Below are 12,272 nucleotides of genomic sequence, written 5' to 3'. Positions count from 1 at the left end.
CAAGCCACCCACTGGCTGTGTGACCTTGGGCAAGTTTCTTCTCAAAGACTCAGCGTCCTTACCTATATCAATTGGGTATAATGAGAGTAAATGTGTAAGGACCACAAAGAACCTCACGAAGCTGTAGTGAGGATTAAAGAGACAATGTAGGTGAAGAGCCTGGCATTGCTCCAGGTTCATGGCCTAAGCGCTCACTTATAAATTATCTACTGTTATTATTCTACTCTTAAACCAAGGATCTGGGAACAGTTTGGAGGACAGTGGCCCTATACAGAGAAAGGCTTGAAGAAAGATGAGGTCAAGACAAGATAGAGGGTAAGGTTGTGCTATCTTCCTTAAGAACAAAAAAAGATAGCAAGATGACTGAGGCCAAGAGCAAGGTGGGAAGAAGGCAGTCTCTCCGCAGCCAGACGGGCAGCGAGGAGGGGAGGGTGGAGAGCTGTAGAGACTGGAAAACAGGTTTTTGGCGGGGGGGGGGGGGGGGGGGGGTTGGGGGGCGGTGGCGGCGGGTGGAGAATATCTGAAATCTAGTCCATTTGACACCCAGTTACTTAGGGTTGAGATTCCAAGTCAGTCAACTGGCAAAATCTGGGCCCAAAACCTGGAGTAGGCTCTCTCCTCACCCTCAACAGGGCAGAGGTCAAAGGCCTCCTTCCTGTACTCATGCTCAGTGCATCTGGGCCTGAACCTGAGCCATCCCTTTCTGCCTTCGGCCGCTGTTCATTGCGGCCAGGTACCCCAAGACTGTGCTGCTGGTCCTCATGAATGCCAGACTCAAAAGGGGGATGGGGTAACCCCACCATCCCAGTGCTGCTGAGAGCCTGTCTTCAGGACTTCCACCTTGTCTTTCACATCAGACCTCTTAAATCTTGCGTGAAGCTATTCATCTTGTCAGCCTGGGCCACCCCTGGGCCATATGAACTCGAAGTTTATTCTCCACTGTGTAGAGAATAAGGCATCTCATTTTTATTAGTCCTAAAGCATCCCCTCTAGAGCTTAAAGGGCCACGATTTCTGCATGCAGGATATCTTCCTCCTGGCTCTTCCTGGAGGAGATGATTGATTTCTCTTACTTCCACTCCTAAGAGGCAAACCTTTCATTTGGAAAGAGCAATGGATTAGGTTGCAAGGCCTTGGCTTGAGGACTAGCTCGGTCTCTTACCAGTTATGTGACCTTGGATAAATCACTTAACTTCTCTGAGTCTTAGTTCCTTCCATCCGTAGAACAAGGCTGCTGGGAGGTCTAAGGGAGATAATGCCTGGGGATCCCAGTTGCCACTTCTGAAGCCCATGCTCTCGCTGTGGGCAGCCCTCCCACATTGTGAAATTGCCCACACCTTCAATCTGCAGAACGCTCTTGGTGCCGTGTATAAGAAATTCAGGCTTTGGTGGCAGAATTTATGAAAAAAGAATTTAAACTAAAGAATAAAAAAAAAAAAGGCATACATAAATAAATGTCATCATTATTTCCGACAGGTTCCAACTCCCAAAGGGCCAAAGGACCCAGGCGGCAGAGACCAGAGCATGACTGCTTCCAGGAGAGACTGGGAGTTTCAACAGACCCAGAGCCTGAGACAATAAGAAAACAAAAAAATGGGATCAAAGGATGTGTGGGGAACTTAAAGAACCACTTTGTACTCAAATCGCACAGATGGCCTTTTCAACAATAAATGGTTGTGCTCCCATGCTCCCAGCTCGCCCCGAGACACACACCAAGACAATTGGCCCATCAGGAAAGAGACCATTGTGTGAGCTTCTTAGCGTGATTTATGTGGAGGGAGGGGCTCGGCCACGTTTCCCGTGATTATGACTCTCAAATGCGATTTCGATGCGTTCATCATCCTGGACGTCTGGGATGGACTGGGCCTCTGAGGAGCAGTGGCCACCCGGTCACATTTCATCTTCTCGAGCCCGTGGAGCCAAATTAATTGTCTCATCGATCTGAGAGGCAGAGCAGCAATGGCGCTGTGGCTCACGACAGCCACTGGGAAGATGGGTCCAGGGCCCTCCAGGAGCTGATGTCTGCTTTCCCAGCAGCCAGCCAGGTCTAGGACCCTGACGGGAGCTTCCGCTCCACTCAGCAGCTTGTTGGGACAAGCCAGAGGAAAGTGCTGTCCCCAGGGCTAAGTGCCACGCTCCGAGTCTCCGTTTCCCTGCTGCCAGAGCTCCCCCGTCCTCTGCACCTGTCTGGTGGACAGAGGTAGGTCCCCAGGTCCGGGAGAGAAAAGCTCGCTGTCTTCCCAGACGGGCAATTCTCCTGCGCCTCACACTCCCCTCAATGTCATTCCGTAAGGGAATCAAATGAAGCCATGGTGCGGCTTGCTGTCTGTGCAGACTCAGCTGCTCAGCCGCTCAGAACTAACCCTGCAGGCGGAGTCTCGGCTGATAGACACTGCGGATCACCTGTCCCACTTCACGCCCAGGCTACTCCCCTGCTGGGCAGGGCACTGGGCTGATCCCCTGTTAGATTACGAATGCGACGTGTCTGATCTTTCCTAGGCTGGGAGGAGGGGTGAGCCGTGGGAGGTAAGGGGCAAATTCTCTTCTGGGCCACCCTTCTTAGGGGTCAAGTAGCCAAAGCAGCTGAGCAAACTCACCAGGGCACAAGACCCCTCTCTAGAGACACGGAGAAGCTCTTAAAAGACACAACACGGAGTGTCCAAGCTCCAAGGGGACTTCTCTAAACTGAAGTCCAGCCTCTCTGACCCCCTTTCTATGCAAATGACCCTGATCCTACACATGCCCTTTGTGTGTGAGCCATGTCTGCGCAGTTAGAGAGGGTGAGAAAGCTGCCCAGCGCCGGGCCGCACCGGAAGATACAGCAGGCAGTGAGCAGGCTGCGCTCCAGTCGCTGCCCCCATGTAGGCCTTCTGTCAGCCTCATGGCAGGACGGCCCCCTCTAAGTGTGCTCAGCCTCACTTAGCCCCAGTCCCTGACCCTCAGGAGCTCTGCAGAAAGCAAACCCAGTCAGTTTCCAGAGGGCTGTGTTCACAGGATGGAGGGACAGCATAGGCCACCCCTGCTGAGGCTGGGGGGTTGTGAACTTGACCACCTTGGCCAGCTGAAGCACCCATAACTCCCAACTCCCAGGGACATTCTCAGAACTCAGCACTGGTCCCTACCCAGGCCTCACCAGGAGGGGGCTCTGTGAGGAAGGCCCCATCCTTACGTGCATCCACTGAAAGAGTGAGACACAGTGGAGGATGAGGGTGAGAGTGGTGGAGGAACAGGAAACTCTCTCTTCTCATCGCAGAGCCTCCCCTACCTGAGGGTCTGGGCATTCACATACCCGCCTCCCCAGACATCATCCAGGATGGGCCACCATCACCCATCACCTGGAAGACTGAAGGGACCCCCCCCCAAAAAAAAAACTGATCTCCTCACACCCACTTGGGCCCCTCCTTGGGTTCTCTCATCATCTAGAAATGTCCCTGAGATTCTGTGACTCCCTTTCTCAAAAGCCTTCAATGGCTTCCCACTGTGTCTCAAATGCAATCAATACATGAACCACCAAAGCCCTGTACGATCTGGCCCCCACCTACTCGGTCTTCCCCCTCACTAAGCTCCAGCTCCAGCGGCCCGGGCTCCGTTCCTCCAGCACGTCCTGCTCCTTGCTATCTCGGGTACTCTTCGCAGGCTGCTCCATCTGTCTGGAAAATCCTTTCCAAAGTCCTTGACTGGCTAACTCCTTTCTTGGCTTAAAGGTTATGCTCTTCCCCTCTCCCACCCCACACCCACACACAGCAATCTCTAATAATATTCTCTCTTAAAGGAATCCTTTCTTTTCCTTCATAGATGATCACAGTGTGTAATCCCGTGTGTGTGTGTGTGTGTGTGTGTGTGTGTGTGTGTTGGTGTTTATGTAATGCTCTCTCCCCTACTAAGACTGAAACCTTGATAAGAGCAGAGACCATGTCCCTCTCATTCTCCATAGTATCTCCAGCTCCTAGCCCAGAACCTGGCATAAAGTAGACGCCCTAAAAATATCTGATGAATGAAGGAATGAACGCATGAGTCCAGATGAAAAATGAGTGAATGGGTGGAGATGTCTTCTGGCAGCAGCTGATCCCGGCATTGTTCTCCATCAGGGCTGACCTCTCCCAATTTCTCCTGCTGCCCCTGAGGCAGGCGCTGGAACCACCGGTAGCCCAGATGCTATTTCACCTCCTTCTTCCTTGTAGGGAATAAGCTTCTGGGTCGTCTCCAGTTGGGACTTTCTGAGCCAGTCTGCATCTGCCCACAGGGCCTCTCACACCACTGTGGTCCTTCTGACGCCAGTCCACACACCCGTGGGGCCACTCCCTTCAGATGACCCTAGGCCCACCATCTTGGTCCTCCGTTTTGGGTCCAGTTGAGGTGAGGTTACTGTGTGGTAAGGGATGCCCAAGAAAGAGTTAAGTTGCCAGAAGCAGAGTCCTGCCCTTGGGTTTGCTCAGCCAATCAGAGTCTGTCCTGATGAGGTAAAGCTTCTATCCTGGGTAGCATTGGTTGAGTTGGCCGGCCCCATCTCCTGCTGGAGAGAGCCATAAGGGTGCAGTTTCTGTGGAACCAGACAGAACTGGAATTAGCTCACTGTCGACTCGGGCCAGGGCTGCCTGACTCCAGGACCTGCCCCTGCTGCTTTCTACGGTGCTCAGATAGACCCTGGCATCTCCAGGGCCCCATCTCTAGCCGCCCTAGTGGAGATGACGAGGTGGCACGCACCGTGGTGTCACACCTGGGAGAAGTCTTACAGCCAGAGCACACCCAGGACGCCTCAGTTTCCCTGCCTGGTCCCAGGAATACAGCAGGTGGCTACCAGGAAGTGACATGGAGCAGTCGTTACATGTGCTCAAAGCGGCAGCATTCAGCTTCAATAAACAAGGTCACTAGATGAATCTTCCTATATAGACATAACTTTAATAATAATAATAATTCACAGAGTTCTTCTTGTGTGCCACTTTGCTAAGCGCATTCCATGAGTTTAATCCTCACGAGAACCCTGTTCATCCATCTACTTTACTAATGAAAACCATGAGTCTCAGACAGCCTCGGTGCCTCACCTGAGGTCACAGAGCGGCAAGAGCTCACGCCTCCCATATCACTCACTATGTCTATTTTTGAACCGTCTGTTGGCATATCGGTCTCCACCGCTGGACCGCAATTTCCCAAGGAAAGAATATGACAGATTCACCCGTGCATTCCCAGCACTGAGCTCAGGGTGCACCCCGAGAAAGGTCCATTGCCCAGGCCAGCGCTGTGCATGTGGTGGGAGCTCGTGGAGGTTCACTGACAATGAATGTACAGCCAAGAGCCCTCCGCCCGCCCCCATAAAGGACCTAAACTAGTGTCTGGCCCAGAGCAGGCATTTATTTCTATATTTGATTGAATAACCAACACAATATGCATTTGTCTCTCCCTATTAGCTTAGCCTTAACAGCCACAGGTAGGACCACCTGTGAGTTATTCTAGATTAGCAGCATGGCAGCGTTCCCCATGGCAGGGAGTTTAGTAGAAGTTGTCCCAGGTGAAAGAAGACAGGTAGTTTCCCTCCAGGGACAGACGATGAAGCAAGAAACGGGGCAGAATGCTGATGAGGAAGAACGGGCTGGTGAGAAAAAGGAAGCTGGGAGAGGAGAGGAAGCCGGCCACTTATTTCTACAGAAAGAGGGCGCACGCAGGCCCACCTGGAGCAGCCTTCCACCTGCCGCGGTCAGCCAGGAGTGAGCCGGAGAAAGGCAGTGGAGCCCCAGAGACGGGATGCAGTCGGCTGCTGCCCGCCTCGCCGTGTCCTTGCCCCAGCCGGGACCCCAACACTGCAACCCAAGGTCACAGGCACCTCAGACACAGCACAGAAAGCCTATGTCTGCCCCTCTCCCCCGACAGGAGGGGAGTAGACCTGGCCCCTAAGGGCAGCGCACTTCACAGGCAATCAAGTTATACAGAAATCTTGGATAACTGGATGACTCTAGGTCCTCAACTTTCATGAGAATCACAAAGCTTGAAGAGCTGCGAAGAGCCACCTGACCAATGCATAGATGGGACCGCCAGGGACCGCCATGGCGGGAAGCGGTTGCCAAAGGTCACACAGCAGGGGGTGGCACACCTGCCTCTCTACTGTCCTTTGAATCCACCTTCCTCCAATTCCCTCTGTCTTTCCCCAGAAGCATTTCATGTTCAGGGCATATCACATTTATCATGTTTTGCAAACTGGGGAAGAACTTTTGCATTTTTTGAGATGTTTGAAGAATCCCACATTCCAAGTGTCAGCAAACACCGCTGAAAGGAACAGGGTTGAGAAGCGGCAGCACGGGAGTTTGGGGAGCTGCCTTGCAAAGCCCTCTTTCCCCAGAGAGGCACTGGAGTTGGGCAGACAAGGAGTGGCTTAGGCATCGGTTTCCATTCTGCAGCAGAAGGCGGAACAGTCTCAGAACAAAGAAAAGGCATTAAGAAAAAAAAAAAAAGGCACGCTCCTCAGTGAGGGCTCAAAACAGATTTCAGGAAGAAGTGTTCTGCTTGACCAAAGCAAGAAGCCAGTGTCCAAGGTCTGCTTGGCCTTCCCTCTTCTCTCTCCCCTGCAGGACAGCAAGCCTAGGAAAAGGGCTGTGGCCCAGCCCTTAGCAAGGAGGTTCACGGTCACCTCGGAGGCAGCCAGGACCTGACGGAGCTGAGTGCAGGTGGATGGCCTGTGCCGGTTGGACAGCCACCTGGGCCCGGTGGTTAAGGTGTTTTTTTTTGCTGAAGCACTCCTGGAACCATATGGGGCTGGAGAAAATCCTATTTACGGGAACTTCTCTCAGGAAGCATGCTGTAAGCGGCTAGAAGGAATGAGCTGCTATGACTCTTCCAGTGGGTGTGAAGGGGGTAGGGAAGGTTGGGCATCCTCCCCAAGGGGCCTGCCTAACAAAAAGTGGTTACTAAGTGCCTTTCAAGGAGCGTGGGCCAAGTGGGGTGTGCCAGCTGGGCAGGGCCCGCTCCCAGGTGAGGGGGCAATCCTGAGGCCGTCCCAGCGGTTGGGCCCTCCGTCTTTTCCCTCCTCACGCCCAACACAGAGCTTCTCCATTAAGCACACGTTTAAAGAGTTTTGATTTGAAGACACGTCCAGCTGTTGCCTGCCCAGGCTGCCCACATATCTTGGCATGGCCCGGAAGCCAGGCCCCAAACCCTCGGGCCCTTCAAGGGTCAGTCAGCGAAGCCCGCAGCCCTGCGGCGACCAGCGCCAGAAACCCAGCCTACCTTCAGTCACTCAAACTGTCCCCCTCACCCCCCAACTGAAGGTGGAGAGACTCCCCAGGGCGTTGAGAAGGCTGTTGCCGACACTCTCCAGAGCCGGCAAACTCTGAAGCTGAGGCAGAAAGAACTTCTTCCTCAGATCAGGAGGAGCTAAGCCTAAAACACAAGAAAACTGAGGAACACAAGTGCAAGCGTGCCACGTCCCAGCGGCCACCCCAGTGAGGAGGAAGTGGCCTGGTCTCTGATTGTGACCGACCCAGGATCAAGGGGGCCAGGCAGCCTACAGCCTTGGCAAGTCTCTGTTGAGGAGTAGAAGCTGAGACTGGGAACCAGCCAGCACAGCAAGAGCACCTACTGAGTCCCGGGCACTGAGCTGTGAACTGTGTATGCAGTGTCTCATTTAATTTGCACAGCGACCCTTTGGGGGAGAAGCTACTGGCCCCAGCTGGGGGCACCGAGGCACAGAGCAGTACAGTGACTTGCCCAAGGTCACCCGCCAGCCAGCAGCAGAATGTGACTCGGAAGTCCACGCTGTGCCCGCTGTCCTCCCTCATCACAGTTATTCTTGCCCCTGGCAAGTGTAAAACAAGATAACTGTCGAGTCTGAGATCACATAATTCTCAGACAGGCGCTACTTGAGGAGCTGCCGTCCGCCACCACCCCACCAGCAGGGGCTGTGCAGCAGCCTCTTCCCCACCTCCCGTCCTCAGCCGCCTGCCCCACCGCCCCATTGGGCTACGTATGCATGGCACGCAGGGCGGCCCTCAACGCAGCAGGAAGAAGCACAAGGCCTGCGAGTTGACCAGCTGGTGCTCACTTTCCTTTACCCTCTTCTCCCTGGTTCCGGCCAACCAACAACCATGGCTCCCTCTGCAGCAAATCAGACCAAATCCCAACACGGCCAACACGTTCAGCAAGAGAAGGGACCTGAGTGGCTCACAAATGGGGGAATACAACTGTGCCTCGGCCTGGCATCCGGGGGACCAAGGGGAAGGCTGTAGTCCAGCTCCGATCCCAACGCCCTCCACAGGCATGGGACCAGCCGAGGGGGTGCCTGCCCCAGATCAGCTTCAGCTGGGAGTCTCTAATCTTCCCTGATGCTCCAGCCGGCCGGCTCCCAGTCCCCAGAAAACTCCACTTGGCTCCACCCGGCCGTGGCCTGCATCGAACCAGCACGGCTTCTGCCGCAAACGTCTCCTCCCAACTATGTCTGCTTCGGGCCAGTGTTAAACACCAGTGAGCTCACCGTCCCTGGGCATGACCTACACCCAATAGCAGAGGGGGGCGGCATGCCAGGCAGCAGCCGGGAGGCCGGCCCGAACTAGACCTTGCCGTCGGCCAACTAGAGAACAGAACCGAGAATTGATGGGTCGTGCTCCGTTTGGCTCTGTCGCTGTCCCTGAGCACCGTCAAACTCGCTCAGTAGATCCAGTGACACGCCAAGGGGGAGAGTCGTTCGAGCACAGGCCTCCTTGCCAAGAGCTTGCTGCCCAGATCCAAGGCCTAGGCCAGGGCTGGTCCCAAGCTCAATTCGGAGGCTCAAGGGTGCAGGCGGGCCGAGGGGGAGCCAGGCAGCCAGGGCTGTGGCCACCAGCGAGGCCCTTACCTTGCTCTCAGGGGACGGGGCCGCCAGCTGTTGCTGCTTCGCAATGTTCTCCGACAGGCACCAGCACACTCTCTTCTTCTGCTCGTGCGAGTGAGCTTCCAAGGTGAACAAGCGCTCTGCCTTCTGGTGTCAGGGGAGACAGAGAGGGGCAATCAGCGCTGCTCCCTGCTTCAGGGGCTCCCAGGACCAAGCCCAAGCCCAACCCTGGGCTCCAGAGGGTGAGGCTGCAGCAGGGAGGGGAGTGACCGCTAAAAGCCACAAATGCACACTAATCCCCGGTGACATCGAGGCAGCCAGACGAGCAGGGAAGCTGGCTCAGGGGCCAGCTGGCCAGCCGTGTGCCCACGGGTTGGGGGAAAGGAGGGAGGCAGTGGTTCCCAACACAGTGGAGTTCTGTGGAGAGCCACCGACTGCGATGGTGACGTCACCCCCGGGGACAGGCAGCACAAGGCAGCAGCTGGGGGAGCACGTGGGGAACCCAGAGGGCCAAGGTCTCCGCCCCTCTGATGCTCTATGGAGCCAGGACCCCTCCCCGGGCTCACAGAACCCCTCTGCCCCACCTCAGCACACTCATGGGATCAAAAGGCCAAGGTCAGACGGGCGCCCAGACAGCGACCCGGTCCCTTTGGAAAGTCCTTGGGGAGTAATTGTGTGGCCTTGTACAGCCCCACGACTGCCTGACACGTGAGCTGGGTCTGATCAATGGCTGTGCGGCTCAACTGAGTGCAAGTCTCTACCACTGCTGTCATTTAAATCTCACTTTGCTATTTAACCTTGTTAAATGCTGCAGTCTTGTCTCCCCAACTAGACTAGAAACTCCCTCTAGGAAGGCCTTTTTCAGCCGGGCCTAGTGCAGTGCTTGGCAAGTGAAGGCCTCAGTAAGCTCTGGCTCCCTGGAGGGACTTCCGGGATGAGGTCAAATCCAGGCCAGCTTACAGGCACCAGGGAGCGGCTGGGACCCAGGGAGTCGGCCCCGCCCCGAAGGAGTCAGAATGTGCTGGGGGCGGGGAGGGGCGGGACAGCATGCCCAGTGTTATCCTCTCCAGGACGCTCTGAGGAGGGGATGGCTAGCTCTTTCTGTCTCCGCTGGAATCTGATTATAACCCCACAGGACTGAGATTAGATTAACTCATCCAAGGAGCTAAGAGCGTGAGCCGGATGGATTGGAACAGAGAAAAAGACAGTGTTTCTACGCAGTCCTTCCTTGTTTTGCAGTTGGACAGGCCTGGTTTGAATCCCAGCTTTGCCACTTCCTAGCTGTCACCTCAGGAAAGCCTGTAAAATGGGAATGACAGTGATATCACCTACCTCCTGGAACTATTGGGAGGGCAAGCAATAACCCAGGCCTCAATAAACAGCAGCTATTGTTGTTATTAGTACTTCATTTGTTTAAGAAATATTTATTGAGCACCTATTTTGTGTCAGGGACTGTAGTAGGCCCTGGGGGTGAAGAGGGAGATAAGAGAGACTGAGTTCTTGCCCTCAGGATGGGGGCAGAGACAATAAAACAATAAACAATTAAACAATGTAATTACAAATTGTGGAAAGGCCAAAAGGGAGAGGTCCTATCTGAGCCTGACAGACAGAGAAGGCCTTTCTGAAGGGGCAGCACTCCAGCAAAGGCTGAAGAGAAAGAGCCAGCCAGGAAAGTGCTAGGGAGAAACTGTTCCAGGCAGAAGGAACAGCAAATGTAAAGGCTCTGAGCTGGGGTGGTTATCAGCATCATCTAACAGCATTTGGGGACATAGTCTACCTGCCATCAAACCCAACCCTCAGGGATGCTCCCCTTCAGGGAAGGGCCACCCCCCATGCTAAGTGTTCCCAGGGTGCCAGCCATTCCTCTCCAGCTCCAAAGTGCTCAGAAGCTGTTCTTCCTAAAAGCATCAGAGGAGAGAGGGAAGAAAGCCCCACCTCTTGGTTTCAGGGAACTGAGTGAATGTGGTGAGGCAATCCTCCCACTTAATAACCGATTCCCTCCACTTCCCAGAACCCCCAGCCCACTGCAGGGGAAGGACACACCCAGCAAAGACCCCAAGATGCTCCAGGAAGAAACCAGGTGGGGCAGGAGCTGACTAGAGGGCCCTCTGCTCCCCGTCTCATTGTGTTGCCCCTGCGAGGGGAGAGTTGGGGCAGGGACTATGGTCCCTTCCTGCTTGGAAAGGCCATCACTCCACAAATCTGGTCCTGGTCCAAGCCTCCCAGGCCTGCCTCTACCTTTATCTCCCTGAGCCCCAACTTCCTCCTCTCTTTCTGTTCTGAAGCAGGATTCTGCCTTAATAATAATTCCCTTGATCTAAGTATCAATTTTAAAAAAGCACCTTCCCATCCATGATCTCAAGAAGGCATCTGAGGCACCAAGGACCTAACCCTAGGCCTGGCTGGGGGGTAGGGCTGGCTGTTTTAGATGGGCACACATTTTGGGGAGGGCCTTGCTCCCAAGGCTCCTCTCTAAGTGTTGCCTGAAGTTTTGGAGGCTGGCCTGGCCAAGAGAGGGAGCATGGAGACAGCTCCCTCCAGGGAGGCTGAATTCCCATCTGCCTAAGTCTGTCTGAATCAGGGGCCCCCACTGCCTGCCTGGCTGCCCCTGCACGTGAACCGTCTCTCTTGGTCCACTCTGCGATCCGACTGATCAGTTTCAACACCGACAGACACTCTGCCCTCAAATATCAGGCTCCAAGGCCAAGGTTGTCAGCTGCCCTGAAAGCATCCTCACGAAACTCACTCAGAGGCAGGGCTTCCTTGATTGCAGCGTGGTTAGCTAAGCACAGAGCCTGCCAGACGTGACAGCACTGGGCCCAGACCTCTGCATTCAAATATGAGCATCCCCAAATCCAACTAGAAACATGGCTCCCCTTGCCTTCTTTAAAACCCCCATCTTGCCTCAACCTCCTTGTTCCTGAATTAATATTATCCTTGTAAAAACTAAAACCTCGGGGCTTCCCTGGTGGCGCAGTGGTTGAGAGTCCGCCTGCCGATGCAGGGGACGCGGGTTTGTGCCCCGGTCCGGGAGGATCCCACATACCGCGGAGCGGCTGGGCCCATGAGCCATGGCCGCTGAGCCTGCGCATCCGGAGCCTGTGCTCCGCAACGGGAGAGGCCACAACAGTGAGAGGCCTGCGTAATGAAAAAACAAACAAACAAAACCCCTAAAACCTCTTCTACTACAATTTACATTTGCTCACTTGCTGTGACAGATGTTCTCTCATTTTATTCAATTCTCTCAGTGACCCAATGACATAGGGAGGAAGGAAAAACACAGCTGTTACCGTTTTTCAGATGAGAAAACTAAGGCTCAGAGAGGTGAAGTCAGCAGCCCCAGGAGGTCTCAGGAGAGGAGGGATTCAAAGTCTGTCTTCCGCCTCCTCCAGAGCCTTCGATCTTGCCTCATTTGTTTAACAGTCTATGTACATTACAAAAAATGTGAGATCTTCCTCTTAGCTTTTATTTTAAAGGAT

At 54.4% G+C, this 12,272-nt stretch overlaps 1 protein-coding gene across 6 annotated transcripts in view; it reads right to left on the bottom strand.

Moving 5' to 3' along the window:
- RGS3 (regulator of G protein signaling 3) overlaps positions 1-12,272 on the bottom strand; it is a 130,803-nt gene that overhangs the window by 54,550 nt on the left and 63,981 nt on the right. For 4 of the 6 annotated variants that reach the window (XM_065879217.1, XM_065879215.1, XM_065879216.1 and 1 more), the window contains one exon: positions 8,818-8,940. In XM_065879217.1, the coding sequence (XP_065735289.1) occupies positions 8,818-8,940 (123 nt within the window). Of the gene's footprint in view, positions 1-4,431; positions 4,540-8,817; positions 8,941-12,272 lie in introns of those variants that run through there. The other 2 variants (XM_065879218.1, XM_065879221.1) reach the window with 1 other exon arrangement.

This window comes from Phocoena phocoena, chromosome 6, assembly GCF_963924675.1.
Source record: "Phocoena phocoena chromosome 6, mPhoPho1.1, whole genome shotgun sequence".
NCBI classification, from domain to species: Eukaryota; Metazoa; Chordata; class Mammalia; order Artiodactyla; family Phocoenidae; genus Phocoena; species Phocoena phocoena.
The sequence above is the reverse complement of the archived record's forward strand: the minus strand, read 5'-3'. Positions and strand labels throughout refer to the sequence as shown.